At 35.8% G+C, this 16,881-nt stretch overlaps 1 protein-coding gene across 1 annotated transcript in view; it reads left to right on the top strand.

The window, feature by feature from the left end:
• Positions 1-16,411, top strand: part of LOC129216331 (endochitinase-like) — a 58,090-nt gene extending 41,679 nt beyond the window's left edge. The window contains exons 4-9 of the mRNA XM_054850541.1: positions 6,502-6,605; positions 7,257-7,380; positions 7,972-8,166; positions 11,921-12,043; positions 14,607-14,809; positions 15,536-16,411. Of these exons, the coding sequence (XP_054706516.1) occupies positions 6,502-6,605; positions 7,257-7,380; positions 7,972-8,166; positions 11,921-12,043; positions 14,607-14,809; positions 15,536-15,935 (1,149 nt within the window). The 3' untranslated portion in view covers positions 15,936-16,411. The remainder of the gene's footprint in view (positions 1-6,501; positions 6,606-7,256; positions 7,381-7,971; positions 8,167-11,920; positions 12,044-14,606; positions 14,810-15,535) is intronic.
• Positions 16,412-16,881: the final 470 nt, after the last annotated feature.

Below are 16,881 nucleotides of genomic sequence, written 5' to 3'. Positions count from 1 at the left end.
ACGCTAATGGCTATTCTTCAAAGAATACGTTTTACGTTACAAAGAATCACGCCGCAATAATTTTAGATTTTCTTGAAGCAAATCCTGATGTTCTTAAAAATTAATTCTCCGAGAATTTTAAAAAATAGTACACAAAGGAAAAATGGCAGAATGCTCCGGTGCAAAAAGCTTAGTCGAATGGCAAAAAGTAAGTCGTATTTTTTGCATATTTCAATATTACAGTGTCTAAAACAAAAATCGAAGAGGTTAAAACAGCCAATACATAAATTTGATAAAAATTATCCGTAAATTTTGTTGATTTACTATATAACACCATCTATATTAGTAAGAATGTCTTATATGAAATATATTTTTCCCAAGAAACTATAATCGAAATAATAATAATAACTTTAAAAAAATAATGATACTAAAAAAAATCTTAACCGTCATAAATGCAGATGAAAAAATATAAATAGTTCGTAATCATGGATTGAATATTATGTTGTTGCCGTGTCTAATGAAGTGCAGAGTGCGAAAGGTTTAGAGGCATCCAAAAGTCTTGATGAAAAAATCTGCTAATTCAAATTGAATAAAAAAAACACTAAAATGTGGGGGGGGGGGGGGGGGGGGGGGGGGTAAAAATTTCAATGGCGCTGATTGCGCCATTGAAATTTTTAAAGGGGCTTGAGGGGTATTTTTTTATTTGGGGGGCTCTTGCTTTTGGAGGGGGAGTCTTCCGGATATTCGGGGGGAGGGTCACCCCTACAAAATGTAAAAGGTTTGTTGTGCTAATTGAGCTTTTGGGGATGGGAGCAGACATAACAGAATATATAATCTTCCATATTAGGATTAGTAATGTGAAAACCAACTCTCCCCCCCCGCTCCAGTTGCAATTATAACAACAATCTCAGTTTCAAAGACATGTTCCAGATTTTTTTTTCTCTTCTCCTTTAAAATTATAATTAAATAAGCATATGCTAAATAAAAAGTATTACTTCTTCAATATTCCGGTTTTCAAATTCCATTTTTTCTAGGTATTGTTTTCCAAGACCCAATCTTAAGATATCCTCAAAACAGTACTTTTCTAGATTTTTTTTTTTTTTTTCAAAACAAGCAACTTGTACCTATGATTACACAATTCCATCTTTATTTTCAAGATTAAAAAGTCAAAACAGCAATCTTGGTTACAAGAGCAGTTTAAAATAAATAAATACTCTGCTTCTGTAAATGTATATTGAAAAATATTCGTAAAAGGAATAAATTTTTCAATCATTATTTCTCTTCAGAACTTTAAAGTTCTCTCAGAACTTTAAAGTTCAACCCAAAGGAAAGATCCTAAATTGAAGAAGAAAAGAAAAAAGGAGCATTTTGAAGCATTCTCTTTTCCTTGAAATGCATCATATTATATAGCAGCCAATTTACAAATGCTTACAGTATAATCGAACACAGTATTTATATAATATTGCTAATTTTGATGTTGGCGAAATGGAAAATCAAATTTTAGAAACAACTCCCCAGAAATTACCAGCCTTTCTACTGTTTTGTAATTAGTTAATCAATATTAAATTTCAATAAAGGAAAATAAATTATCTTACAAATTGAATTCCATTGAAATTGAATATTGACAGTAGGTAATAAATAAAGAATTTAGGAAAAAAGGGGGGAGGAGGATTTTATAGCAAAAGAAGACAAAAAGAAAAAAAAAAGGAAAAAAAAATTACCTACGTCAGTGGCGTACCTAGCATGGGTGACACCCGGGGCGGTAATTTGTGATGTCACCCCCCCCCCCCGCTAAAACGCAAAAAAAAAAGGGATTGTATATTCTGTGTAAATTTGAAATTCATACAATTTTCAGAAACAACTAGTACTTTTGTGAAAAACTAAATTTTAAGTGGGATAATGTACAAAAGAAAAATAAAATTTATAAACGCTTTTTACATAAAATTTGCCCTAGACGCATTTGTGCAGGCCGTCGAACGGTCAAAAAAATAAGAGGGAGTAGGAAATTCCTAGCCCCTTAATTATTTCAAATGCATTATATCTTGAAAATTTGGAGTGCCCCCGATCCCCCCCCCCCCCACCCCCACCCTTACCTTAATTCCTAAATGATGGGTTTGGTTACAAGAAAGTGGAATCAATGGAAGTTATCAACCGTAGCCGAATGCATTTTCATTCACAAACTAACATTTTACATTGAAAAAGAAGTTCTTAACACGTGTCTGCAATTGAATTCGGATGTTTGTGCATTATAATGTTGTTATTAGTTAAATTAAGGGGGTCCGGGACACATTTTGAAAAAATTTTTATTATGTACTTTAGAGTTTTGAAATTTCTTGCACTGATTCATCATTTATTTAATAAGCAAAATCATAACATAAATATGAAAAAAAATTATTTTTTTATTTAAATTTAATTAGTTTTTTTCAAAAAAATGGGGTTGCTTTAAATTGCTATAACTCAAAATATTAATGGTCAATTTTCAATTTTTTTTCAAAAAAGTATGCACAAATATCTAAGCTTTAATTTTTATTCGGCGATTTTAAAAATATTGATTCAATAAAAAATAAAAAATATTTGAAGAAAAATTTCGAAAAATTCGAAGATACTTTTTTTTTAAAAAATCATAATTTTTGCAGTAAACGTTTTTTTTAAATTCGCCGAATAAAAATTAAAGTAAACTGCTTGGAAAAGAAATCCTCCAAGTTTCATTACTTTATCTCTATCGGTTCCTGACTTATAAGAGTTTGAATGCAAGAAATCGGGAAAAATTGCATCATGGAGAAAAACGCGTTTAAAGTTTTAAAGTTAAGTACACATTAGTTAGATGCATGCAACAAAAATAACTATATCTTTCGTTCTATTTAAGGTAGAAACAAGATTCAAACGTCTTCTTAAGCAAAAAGAAACGGAGCAATTTTTCAAATTATTAAAAAAAATTGCAAAATTTGACGATTTTTGTGTCCCGGACCCCCTTAAGTATTTTAAGCTTTGAAAACTTATTGCAAAGCGAAAAATGTTGCATATATACCTATTTTATGTTTTCAGTTATAACCCCCCCCCCCCCCGCCCCCTGCACCATTTTTAGGGTTGGCCACATCCTAATTCGTTTTCCTCGTGCCAATACCTATCAGAAAAACCAACTACTGCCGTAATTTTATCACAAAAATTCCACGGACAACCACTTTTCCCCTCCCCCCCCCCCCCTTTCACTATGTTCAAGGTTCCTAACATTCTAATTTGTTTCCTGCTTGCCAATACTTTTCAGAAAAACTAACTCCCGTTTTTGTGTCACAAAATTTAACGGAAAACCACTTGCCCCCAGCGCAGTTTTAACCCTCCTCCCTCCCCTTCACAATGTTCAAGGTTTGTAACATTCTAATTTGTTTTCTGCTTGCCAATACCTTTCTGAAAAACTAACTCCCGTTTTTGTGTCACAAAAATTTAACGGAAAACCACTTGCCCCCCAGCGCAGTTTTAACCCTCCTCCCTCCTCTTCACTATGTTCAAGGTTCGTAACATTCTAATTTGTTTTCTGCTTGCCAATACCTTTCAAAAAAACTAACTCCCATTTTTGTGTCACAAAATTTTAACGGAAAACCACTTGCCCCCCCCCCTCCCCCAGCGCAGTTTTAACCCCCCTCCCTCTCCTTCACTATGTTCAAGGTTCGTAACATTGTAATTTGTTTTCTGCTTGCCAATACCTTTCAGAAAAACTAACTCCCATTTTTGTATCACAAAAATTTAACGAAAACCACTTGCCCCCCCCCCCCCTCAGTGCAGTTTTAATCCCCCCCTTGCCCCCTGCACCATCTCCAAGTTTGGCAACATCCAAATTCGTTTTCCTCGAGCCAATACCTTTCAGAAAGACAAACTCCCAAATTGTATCACAAAAATCGCACAATCTCACCTACTTTAGGGCAGTCGAGATTTCGCTCCGCAAATAAGCGCCCGAAAAGTCACTTTTCCCCTTCTTTTGGCGATTGGAATCGCTACTTGCGAGAATTTCCTTTCGAGACCGCTTTTTTCCCTATAGCGCCATCTAGTGAGGCGATCAGAACTAATCTCGCAAGGTGAATTTCGAGCTTGGAATAAGCACCCAGCTCCGGGTAGAATTCAGCTGTTCCGAAAAAACAACATTTGCGGCTTTTTCGCTGAAAAAGGACGGCGAAGAACGAACCGAAATGTCTGTGGCACGTATTCACGTAACTTTATACTTATAAAGCTTCCATTTTGATGATAGATAATGATTTAAAACACAAGCGTAACGTGTTTTTCTCACGATGAGTGTGGTCTGGGAAAGAATTTCTAGATTGACCCCACACATTGAATCGAAAAAGCAAATAACTGAAGGAGGAATTGCATCGGTATAAGCTGTGCAGCCTCTGCTGTAGTTTCATCTTTCTAAGGGATTCGCAAAACGGATTGCTGTTTCATGAGCCGACATATGAAAGACATAAAATCAGAACACAGCCGTTTTTCGGGGGACAATTTCTTCTCTTCTTAAACTTGAAAACATAACTCATTTGAATTTGTGTATTTAGGCTTTTTGGGGGGAGAGTTAGATAGTTATTTTATTGAGTATACATTAAGATGTGAGTACATGCAGCGCCGTCCCTATGTTCAAGGTCGTGCGGCGCACGACGGCGCCAGAGTCAAAAAAGCGCGAGCTTTACCAATCAAAAATAATATTTCAAATAGGGGAAAAAATCTCCAACCAAAAAAATAAAATTGAACTTTTCATTACTTCTAAGGGTGGCGGTGGGAATTATTGCCTTTTGTCTGAACATGCTATTCAAAAGCGCATTCTTTTATACTCAAAACAAGTTATTCTAATTAGTGCATACATTAGCATTTTTTTTTTTTAATGTGGAGCCGTTTATGCTCTTTCGGTATCTCTATAAGCATACGAGGAGCAATAACTTTGTTCTTCCCCATCTTGGTTCTTGGGGTGAATATGTTGCATCAAAATTTGTGCATTATGTCATCTTGTGACTTTTAACTATTCTTCGATGTAATTCGACTGCGACTGCTTTATGTTATCATACATGAAAAAAAAAACCGGTAACCACATTTGCATAATATTTATTTTTGCGTACATTGCGCACAATCAGTTAGGTTAACTTTGTAGTATCGAAAATTAAAGACTTGACCATAGTTACTCGATTGTACCCCTCCCCTTTTTGCGTATGAAACTAAAAAAGCTTTGGACAACGTATTTATTTAAGATATTAAATTCAACGCCTTTTTAACCATTCCGTATTTGAGAATTGTTGGGTTTTCCAGAAAATTATTTCTTTAATTTAGAAATATAATCAGTACCTTTTGTCATATTTTGACAGGCATAAAAGTTTGATCAATATCCACCATTTAGCGATTAGATAGACATTCAGAGCAGCGTTAACTTTGAAATTTAAAATATTTTCTTTTTTCAAAACTCATTATCGTATCAGAAGAGCTACTGAACTCGAAATAACATCGATATGTGAAGTAAAAACGTACACTATAAATCCAAAATTAACTATTTACTTTTTTTTTTTAAAGAAATTAAATGTATTTTTTTTTTTTTTTTTTCCATATCAGATTTGTCTGCAGAACCTCGCTCCAGGTGTTAGCTATATTTTACCCGAACGCCACTGAATAAAGGCGATCAAAAGACATTTGCACGACGGTGCCGATCAAGCTTGGAGCGGGCCTGAGTACATGTCTATCCTGAGAAACATTTGAAGTAACGTAACTGGTTCAATGTGTGGGTTTTATCAATTTTGATAGCATGACGGCAAAATTTTAAATATTATACAATAGACAGCATGAAGAGTAACTTACTCATCCGCAAACAACAATCGCAACTCACATGCTCATATGTCTCGAGACAGTTATGATCTTACGCGATTAACCCATCGCGGTGTAGTGGGTGGTTTTTTTTTTCTTTTTTTCTATCGTACAGCGTAACAGGTGATTTTTTTTTCTATCGTAGACGATAAGATGAGTTGTATGTAACCCAAACATTATACTTCTTGTGCACTCCACACAATTGAGCAAATTAAAGCAGAAATGTTTGAATGATTTTCATTATTTATTTTTATGAATACATCTGAAACAGTGCCGTAAGTGGCGTTCATATCCATATACAGCCAAATAATGTAATCATTACAAACATTTCAATGCAGAAGTTCAATCCTTCTGGGATGTAAGACACGTCCTAGTCAAAGACTAAGTAAGTCATTGCAGTTATTGAAAATGCAGTAACTCTGGCACTAGATTGGTGGTTGCCTCTCGCTGGATGAGTGTACACCTAACTTAGATGGCTTTTTAACTACCATATGTTCATCCATGTGGTTGGTAGGGTTAAAAAATATATATATTTAATAGAATTTCCCACGTACCATAAAACTCCAAAAGAAAAGTTCTGCTTCAGCTTGAAATGGAGAATAGACACATTGATATTTCTTTTTTCTGTTGCATACTCATACATTGTTGCACATTCATATTAAGCATTCTTTGGATCTCTCATTTTTGCAATAGGAGCTGAAAGTTGCTTTTGAGCCTCATAAACTTCTTTTGACTTGTGCAGTTCCGGTGGCGAGATTTCGACTTCAGGAAGGTTATGAAGTTCCAAGACTAGCAGAGTATATTAACAGTTTTTTCTTTGTTCTTCGTTCTATTTTTGAAAATTATCGTTTAAAACCTTAGTTGCTAAATGTCCTGTGATGATATAGTACAAATAGTTTTTAATGGTGCGCTAGAAGTAATAGTGTTAATAAAGTAACTGCTTTCAAGAAAGTATTGAACATTCCAATCCCTCTCTAGGTTTACTGTTACTACTTTTGGGTAGTTTTTGTTTGATGCACTACTATGATGCACGAATTCCATCAGGAAATATTCCTCAATTTGAACTCACTCTGCTTTACATTGATAATACTCTTGCTTGAAATAAATACTAAAGATAAAAATGTAAGCTTTACTTATCGAATCATCTCCTAATTAATTTAAAAATAATTTTATAGCTTTGTTTTGCTATTCAAGATCTTAAAAATCACTAAATTTTACTTTGGAAAATTAATACAAACTTTGCAATGAGCATGATCATAATGCGTCAATAGTTAAAAAAGAAAAAAAAAGAAAAGAAAAGGAAAAACGAAAGTAACAGATAAAATCTTGATATTAAAAAGTTAGTTTACTTAATGGTAATTTTATAGAATACTCGATAAATATAGTTTTTTAAAAGGTATAATTATATGTTGTGCGAAGAATGATTTCAAAATTTTACCTTTTACTAGGCTCTTTGACTGGATAAATGTGATGACATATGATTTACGAGGTAACTGGGCTGGTTTCGCTGACGTGCACAGTCCATTGTACCGGAGACCGTTTGACCAATGGGCTTATGAAAAACTAAATGTGGTAAGTATTTGAACATCTTCTAAAAATATTTTCATGAAAAATTTTTTCCTGGATCTTGCCGTATGGTCTTGAATAACATGATTTATTACTAAGTAAGAAATACTAAAGTCCTGCATCGTAGTTTCAAAGTAGCGACGCCATCTTGGGGTTAAACGCCGCTTTTTTTCCTATGCTTTATGGTGAAGTAGCGTGTTCTGCTTCTTAATTGTGATTTCTTATTTACTCCATGTCAGTTTATACATTCAAGAAGCACCACAATCAAGAAACAAAACACGCTACTTCATCGTAGCTGACAAAGGAAGAAGGTGGCATTCAGCCCCAAGATGGCGGACGTGTCGCTACTTACGCTAGAGCTTTAGAAATACAGGCCATTGTTAAATCAGTAAATGTTGGAATTGAACATTTTTTTCCTTTATTCGGACTGCTATTTTTGCGTAGTTTTGTGCACATAAGAATGCCTATTTCTTTTCTTAAATTTTTGCTGCTCGAATGCGCCGAGGGATCAGTATTTTTTTTTTTTTTTCTGTCAGTGTCTGTTGCGAAGAGAACAGCAATGTTCTTCATATATTAAGACGAAATTTTCCCTTTCAGCATGATGGCCTCCAACTATGGGTTGAAATGGGAGCTCCAAAACACAAGCTTGTAGTTGGTGTTCCCTTCTACGGAAGAACTTACACATTAGGTAGCAAAGAAAATACAGGACTTAGAGCTGGAATCAAGAAGTGGGTTGGTGGTGGTTTACCTGGTCCTTATACCAACGCAAGTGGATTTCTTGCTTATTATGAGGTAAGACTTTTTTTTTTCTTACAGTCTTTTAGACCATGGTTCAACCAAGATGTTGCCAGTTCACGTCATGTCTCAGGTTCCTTCAAATCACAAATGAATCGATTATTTCAGAAAGGGCACAAGTCCAACTAATGCAACTTTTCGGGAATCAAGAAAAAGTGATCATTTCATCCAGAAATGAACTAAATTCTACGAAAATTTTTGTGACTAACCTAGTCACAAGTAGGATCATTATATCACCTTCAATTACGCTTCATTTCGTCACTGAAATTAATGTAAAATGTTTATTTTTAATTTGGACTTATGACCTTTCTGCAATAAATATCCCGAAAGAGTAGTTTACAGTAATGAAAATGTAAATCAAGTGAAACAGATTTGTTTCAAACTGATTTATGATAATAAAAAATAATATTACAAAGTGACAAAAGTTATTAGTGAAGTCCGTATTTATAAATTCATTATCTTAAGAAAAGGCATCGTGTATTTTCCTCTTTCTCTCGTCTTGTTTTATTGAAATAATAAAGTCTGGTGTAAAAAAATATTAAAAAAATACAAAAACTAACATACTAGGATAAAAACCAAAAGTTTTACATGTTGTATAAAACTATATTCATATTCATCAAATACGTCGTCCATGGAAATCTTTTTTTCTATCCTTCTCTTGTCTAGTTTTCTGTACCAAGTTTGATGTACATATTAGTATGACTTTGTTCAAAATTGCACTGAATAATCATCTTGATATTTGTTATTTCTTTCAACAATATGAAAAATTTTCTCTTTATACTCAATGTTGGCAAAGGCAGTTCAGCCAAAAAGCGTTACTTTGCAATATTCTCTTGAAAACCATTTATAAAATAGCTAGCATGAAACCGTTCCTTTAATGTTCTATCGAATATTTAAACATCATGAATGTTGATAATTCAAAACATTTGTCGCCCAGTAGAATCTTTTTCCTAAATCTCAATTCGAGAGATAAGCCCTCTTAAAAAATGAAGGGCACCTGTTTAAGCAGTAACAGATTTCATTGTTTTCAACAGATTTGACGGTGAATCTTGATGTAATTTCTGGATTTCACTTATAATAGATTGGATTTTACATACTGTCATATTTTGTTAACATTCGTTTTACTGTCCTAAAATCTCGATCGCAAAGGACAAACGAATGTCTTCTCGGAGGAAAGTCATCAGCAATCTTCTTAAATTTCTTCAGTTTTATTTCTAGAAAAAGTCTCCTACAGTGTTGTTTTTATTTTGACCAGCGTATATCTCACTGTTTTTTCTACATTTTTTTCGCAGTTTCTAGTGTGATGTTAATGAAACCCCTAAGAAATTAGCGAATTTCATTCCGCTTCTGTGATTTCGAATCTCCCCCCCCCCCCCAACCCCCAAACTGAACCTACAATTATCGAAATTATGCTAGATCAAAGGAGTTATTTGTTTTTACTTCATTACACTCAAAAATCTAGTTCTTCTGTGATCTTGCCATTGCGTCTTACTATTTCTTCCTCGCGTTTAGTGCAGAAAGGGCATAAGTCCGGGACTTACGCCCTTTCTGCACTAAACGAAAAATGTGACCCCTAAATAAAGTGCTTTGCTGTACAAGAATTGACTTCTCTACTACACTAGTCGAGGTCTCTACATACAAGCATAGGAAAATCACAGGTAACTCAATTTTGAAAAAAAAAGTGACTTATGCTCTTTCTGCAGTAATCGATTTAAATGAGCTCCAAGGAGTATGGTGTTAAAGTTCTAAGACCATAGACAGAAGATCAGTCAATCATTTGTCCTCTGAAGACATAGGAAGATAAGACCATCAAATTCAGCGACATAATAACAGACGGAGGGGGGGGGGGGTAACCGGATACCGACAAAAGCTGTAAGTTCTTAGGAGCCAGGAAAAGATTTAGGCGCCAGACAAATTATTTCTCTGAATTTTAAAGAAAATTCAGTGTAACGGCTTCTGAAAGATTCTCGTTCTGAAAAAATAGTCGCCAAGGTTCTTTTTAGTTGCTCGGATAACCTGGTGCCCGGGTTTTGTTGGATTCTGGGTAGAACTATCCGCATGCAGAATGTTAGCTACACGCATTTATGTCGGCACATACACGTGTCTAAGTGTGAATAAGTGAAATCTCCTCCTATGAAAAATTTCCTGATACGCCGCGCCGTTGTGTGGGGCCCGATTTCGACCTTTTGCCCCAAACGCCTGAGAAGGGACATCCACCTCCATTCTGTCGACCGCGGCTGTGTTTTCTGGAAGCTTCATTCCGCTGCAAATAGCCTCCCACGTGATTTTGAGCGTCTTTAGGTTGAGAAGAGTTGACTTTTTTTGTTGCGGCTGTGCATTTTTCCCGCCACTGGATTTGCGGAACGCAGGAAATAAGTTCAGACCCCCAGACAGTTGTATCTCATAATATAGAGAGTATGAAGTAAACACATTTTGGCGGCAAAGTTTTCCCATCGCTTGTTTTTGAGTAAACGACACTTGGAATTCAGAAGGGCATTTTCCTCTCTGTGCGACTCCCGCATTGGGTCAAAAGGGGTTAGCTTCTTTCGGAGATTTCAAACATTTTCCCGTCCCCGAGTTGCAGCTGCAGGATGTGACTTCAAATCTTGACAGTTCAGAGCCCATAAAATAGAAGACTTAGAAATAATAAAATTCCATTCCGACACTTTGCAACACTCCGTATTCCATAAAACATAGGGTTTTCCTGGAAGCTGGTTCTCCAGATGTTTGAACTAAGATCCTCAGAGAATGTGTCCCGATCAGGGAACGCTTCACCCCGGTATAAAACGGGTAGTTAGGATTTTTCGGGGGCGAACAGGAATAGATTTTGGTGCAGAAGAGCTTTTTTCGAGCTCTGGGATTCTCCGAGACGTTTGTCCGGAGTAAAAGATGGAAACCCTCCCGCGAGTGCACTTGGATTACTTAATGGATAAATGACCGAAATCTTGGTACGTACTATTATAGCTCCCAAATCCCTTCTCCCATCTCTTAACTGTTAATGAATCGTTAGAAATATAAAATAGGAGAGCAGTCCTTGAAATGTCTGCCTTTAAAAGCTATTAATTATAAATGTCGATAAAGGAGTGAAATTAGCGAATTATTATTCTGTGTTTATTAGTATCTTAGTGTTATAAATAAAATGTTTAAAGTGATAATTATGACTCCAACTATTATTTCTTCCATATTCTACAGTTCGAAGGTCCACAAAATCAAAACACAACACACTGTACTTACTCCACTGTGGGGTTACGGCCCAACAGTTGATGAAATCTGACTAGTTCGTTGTTCAGTCGGAATTAAGTTGAAAATCCACATAGAACTTAAATATGAGATCTATCTTCAAAATGCAGTTGTGCTTTGAGGAAGAAGCAGGAGACAAATCAGGCTAAAAGTTAGCCAGATCATGATCGGGAAGAAAAAAATTAAAACGTTTATTTCAAAAACCAGTCAAGAACTCTAAAATTTCGAAAAAGCATTTTTACCTTAGTATTTGATTTTTTTCCAGGATTACAGTGTTTTAAACTGAATGGGATACGTATTTACTTCAGTGTTTTAAACAGGGATACATATTTACGCATATCACTTTTAATAAACAATGTTGTGTATTCCTCATTGAGTAATTTGACATGGTAATGTAAATGTTTTCCTGCACAAGAAATAATATTTTTCAATACAGTGGTTAGTATATAGTTAATATATATAGTTACCACGTCGTATATAGTTAAACGAGTTCCTGTTTTCTTTTTATCAGATTTGTCCCTTCGTCAACAGTGGAGAGTGGACCAAGAAGTATGACGATGTAGGAAAATGCCCTTACGCCCACTATGACGATCAGTGGATTGGATATGAAGATGAAGACAGCATTGCAATTAAGGTATTTAATTAACCAGTATTTTCAAAGTGCAGTTTTTACTCTGATATTAGCTAAAAAATGAAAGATAACGAATTTAAAGGATAATATTTAGTGTATCTGTATTGAATTATATGAAAAGAATTTTGATTGAAATGCTGATTTGTATTAGTATTAAAATATTTTTGCATCAAATGTATGACCCCGAATAACCAAAATGTAGAAATTCTTAGAAATGTGATTATTTATTGAATAATATAATTTAGTATAATACATCACTACATATAATCAGAATAGAATAGTATAGGATTAGAATAGCAGTAGCATTTCTTAAAATATATCAAAAGAAGAATACCTACTTTGCAATAACATCCAATGACTTTGGAGATTTGAACTTTTTATATTTGCTCCATAGTACAGAACATTTCAGTTACAGCGAAAACTCCTACAACTACGAGAGGGTTTCGAAAAATAAGTTTCTCTTGTTAGTTGTGGTAAGAGTTGTGTATGAAAGGCAAAAAAAAAAAAGAATGAGACATTAAAAAGATAAGGCATAGCATTATGTTTTCACAGAAGTACCACGGACATTGAGACATTTGTCATACCGCTTCATAAGCTTCAAAAAGCCTCCCAGGAAAAACTCGGAACATTGCATACGGAAGAAGCGTCCAACGGCTTGTTTGACTTCAGCATTGCTTCCAAAGCGCCTTCCGCCGAGATTCTTTTTCAAACCCGGAAACAGATGGAAATCACTTAGTGCGAGATCAGGATTGTATGGTGAGTGGTGTAGGCACTCCCAACCAAGAGTTGCATATGGTTCAGCTCTGCCGCCATCGAGTGTGGTCTCGCATTGTCATCCAGCATCATAACGCCAGAAATGAGAAGGCCAAGTCGCTTTTTTCGAATTCGGCCATAGCCATTCAACGCTTTGTCCGCATGCAAAGCCCTGTTGTTTTCCTGGAGGGCATTTTGAAACTTGCCAAGCAATAAGACAAATGTCTCAACGTGCTTGGTACTTATGTTAACAAATAAAGTTGTCTCGTACGTTTCATATCTCCTTGTATTGTTAGACTTTCATACCCATCTTTTTCCAGACTCCAGGGGACACTTCTTTTCCGACTCACCCTCGTATGTATGGAAAAAAAATAAAAGATTTTTGTTTACGAAAGTTATAGAGTAAGCCCATGGGTGCTAAGAGCCCATGAGTGCCATACCTACGTCATAGTATAAAGGCCCAAAATTTTTCTGCGCAATTACATCACAGCAGGTAAAAAAGGTTAGCTATTATTTAAGCTGAGTCGCGCAGGCTTTGGCAGGAAACAGGTCGCAAAGTACCGTCAAAAACTGGGTTATTCCATTTCATGTCAAGTGACCTCGTCGTCTGCACCCGAACATCTCCGAATTGAACGAAGTTTTGCAGAGGTGCAGACAAGCCTTTGAAACTCATCTGTACACATTTTCAGCTTCCAAGACCCAAATTCTGAGGATCTAGGACCGATAAAAAAAGGGGGCGGGGACTCCAAAGTGGCGGATCAGCTTTGTGAGACGAATTGCCATATTTGGCACGGTTTCTCCATTAGAGGCCATTTTGTAGTGTTTTTTTTTTTTTTTTTTTCTTTTTTCTTTTAAGGTATCCTAGATTTCCATGATTTCTGTCTTGGAAAATGAAAATTTGCAAAGGTTAGTTTTGTAGCGGGTATTTGAAGTAGCTTAAAATTATAAAGCGGAAATCACACTACGTAAAAAAAGAATTGACTTTTGATTTTATTTGGTTTGTAAATATTGAACATACATCATTTCACGAAAAGTCAGCAAATAAACTTAAAAGGATGGCAAGCGACTCGCTTGTGTGTCGCGACAAGGTTTATATACTTTTTCGTGATGCATATCACGTGATGCAAAATTTATATTTTTTGGCATTGCCAGAGTTTTAAAGGCTTGTCTGCACCTTTGTAGAATGTCCTCCGAACAGAAATGATTGGATGGGAACCATCAGGTCACGTAACATGGAATGAATCTATGATGTATAGCTTTTTGCAACAATTTTAAGCACCTTTGCTACTTGCTTTCTGCCAAAGCCAGCGCGATTCAGCTTAAATAATAGCGATCCTTTCTTCCCTGCTGTGATGTATTTACTCGAAAAAAATTTGGGCCTTTATGCTGTGACATAGATCTGGCACTCATGGGCTCTTGGACTATTATATTACTCATCACCTTTAAAAAAATATCGAAGAAAAGAACGAACACGTGATAATGGAATTTTTCTTGAAGAAATTACTGCAGCGAAATTAATTACTGACTAAATTTCGGAGAAAATATGTTGACGTCCGCCGCTCTCTTAACTTCATTATGTGAACGTCAAGATATTCTTTCTTCCGTATTCCACTGCTGGGGAAAATATGTTGGCATTAGTAGCTCCTTTGAATGCTGACATATTTCATGCCGTTTCTGTGAAAAATACGTCAGCATTTTCAGATCCTTTAGCATAGCGTGACTGATGATCTATTTTCTTTTAACAATGTAATTGAACAGAACAGTTGAACTGGCTGCGTTAAGGAATTCAGAATTTTTAATTCATTCATTTTAGATGGACTATATTCGACAACAAGGTTATGGTGGAGCAATGATCTGGGCTATTGACATGGATGACTTCAACGGAGAATGTGGACGCAAAAATGCACTTCTGGAAGTGATGAATGAGAAATTAAGAGGTTATGTTCCTCCAAAGCCAGATCCCAAGCAAACTACACAAGGCACTACATTGTCAACTAGTAAATGGTGGCCTCCCAGGTAATTACTTCGTACAATTAGTTTTCTTTCACCAAATAAGCTTTTTAAATTCATCAAATACCTTTAAGGAAGGCAACCAAATAATTTGTTATCCTTCTCCAAAAAACTGCTACTGTTTCTTTCTCAGGACGTTCAACAAGGACTTCCCTTATTCTGTTTAAACATGCTTCATTGCATGCCAGGGATTCTACGCTCCAAGAAGTATTGATTCAGGAAGACTCGTCATAATTAACTACAACCAGTTTGTACTGTACTGGAGTGGGGGCCTGAGCTGACGTAAACCTACTCTTTTACTTTATTTACTAGAAAAATAAAACAAGTCCATATTTTTTCAGTGCCAATTTTTTCGCTGGAGGCATAAAACTTTCGAAGCTGCAAATGAAAAAAAAAAGGCATTACAGAGCCTAAGAATAAATTAAACTGAAAAACAATTAAGAAAAAAAGCTTTCAATTAACGAAATGAAAAGTCAATACTTTTGCATGTTAAGCGTACTTACAAATGCTGCATATCAGAAGGCAATAATACAACTGCATTACGAGATAGTGACTCATCATTCCAACAATATTCGCGATATGCCTACACTAGATTTGCAGTCTAATCTTATAAAAAATATGTTCTTTTTCCCCGAAATTCTGAAAGCGATTCAGATAATAAGCAACTCGGCTAGTCGGAGATAGGATAACTGGAGTACTGCCAATAATATGGAATCTTTTCTTACTTTACAGGTCGACAGAATCCAGTACTCAAATGACATGGTGGCCACCCGCAACGACGCAGTCCAGCACAGTGTGGTGGTCTCCCAGCAGCTCAACAACTCCTAGACCATCACAAGGCAGTGGTCCATCCTCGTCAGGAGCTGTCCCTTCTGACAAGGGGTCTGACAAAGGGTCTGTATCTCCCTATGACCAACCTGGCGCACCAGATTGTAAAAGTGGGTCTGAAGTTTTGCCCCATGACGATTCTGACAAGTACTACTGGTGTGTCGCTGGAAGACCTGTCCTGATGCAGTGCGAAAAAGGTTCGCATTTTGATGAAAGCACTGGGAAGTGCGCCTGGAACAAAGGAATTCGGAGAACCAATTATGGAGGCTACCACTATCAGTTTAGAACTTACATTGGGAAATGAATGATTCTGGATATTTCTTAGCCGAGGCACGGCTTTCTGGGATGAAAGACAAAACTTGCTCGATCTTAAAAACAAGTTGAAGTTCAAAAGAAAAATTACATGACATATCAAAGATGAAGGATGCTATGTGATATTTGGACGTGTTATGCAAAAATGAGGAGACCAACAAAAAATTTTAAAATGAGCTATTCACACAGTTTGGCAGATAAACTGACATACTAGGGCGTGCAATGATAATTTAAACCACATTCTGTATTACTATACCATATAATTAATAAAATGCCAACCCACATCCAAGAAACTGGGCACTGGAGTTCCACTTTGAGCTAAAATTGCTCAAAAGTGCTGCTCGCTGGATTGACTTATTTTTGTATAACACCATCCATTTAATAGTTAACAATGTAACATTTCTTAGGGTTTCCCCCTTTTATTTACCAACTGCATCTCTAAAATCTAACTTATGTAATTTCTGTAGCTACTTTAATGTAAAATTATCTTCACTAACAATATTATAGTAGGGATAAAGGATAATCTGGCAGCGTGTACACAACGATGTAATCAAGCTTTCTGTAGCCTGATACCATGCTGCCACGTAATGTTTGCCTTAACAAGGTTGCCGCGTTAGGTTTGCCTAGCTATAGTTTTGTTTTTATTTATTTATTATTTAGCATAACTATCAGGCAGACCTTTTATTTCATCCTGGAAAGACAGTCGAAGTTATTTTGGTTGCGGATTCCGAAGTTAAAATTGTTTCGGGGGTTTTTGTAGTGTTACTGCGATAACTCGCTTTTTTAGTCTCATCTCTTTCTTTGCGACATTCAGCATTTTTTTCATTCTTTTGGCGATTTTTCTTTTAAATTGCCAGCATATGAGCTTATGTTATTAACCATTCTTAAAAACATCTTGTTTTTCATCATCTGAATACAGATGGATTGTTCACAATTAT

Source organism: Uloborus diversus, chromosome 2 (assembly GCF_026930045.1).
Source record: "Uloborus diversus isolate 005 chromosome 2, Udiv.v.3.1, whole genome shotgun sequence".
Taxonomy (NCBI): domain Eukaryota; kingdom Metazoa; phylum Arthropoda; class Arachnida; order Araneae; family Uloboridae; genus Uloborus; species Uloborus diversus.
The sequence above is the reverse complement of the archived record's forward strand: the minus strand, read 5'-3'. Positions and strand labels throughout refer to the sequence as shown.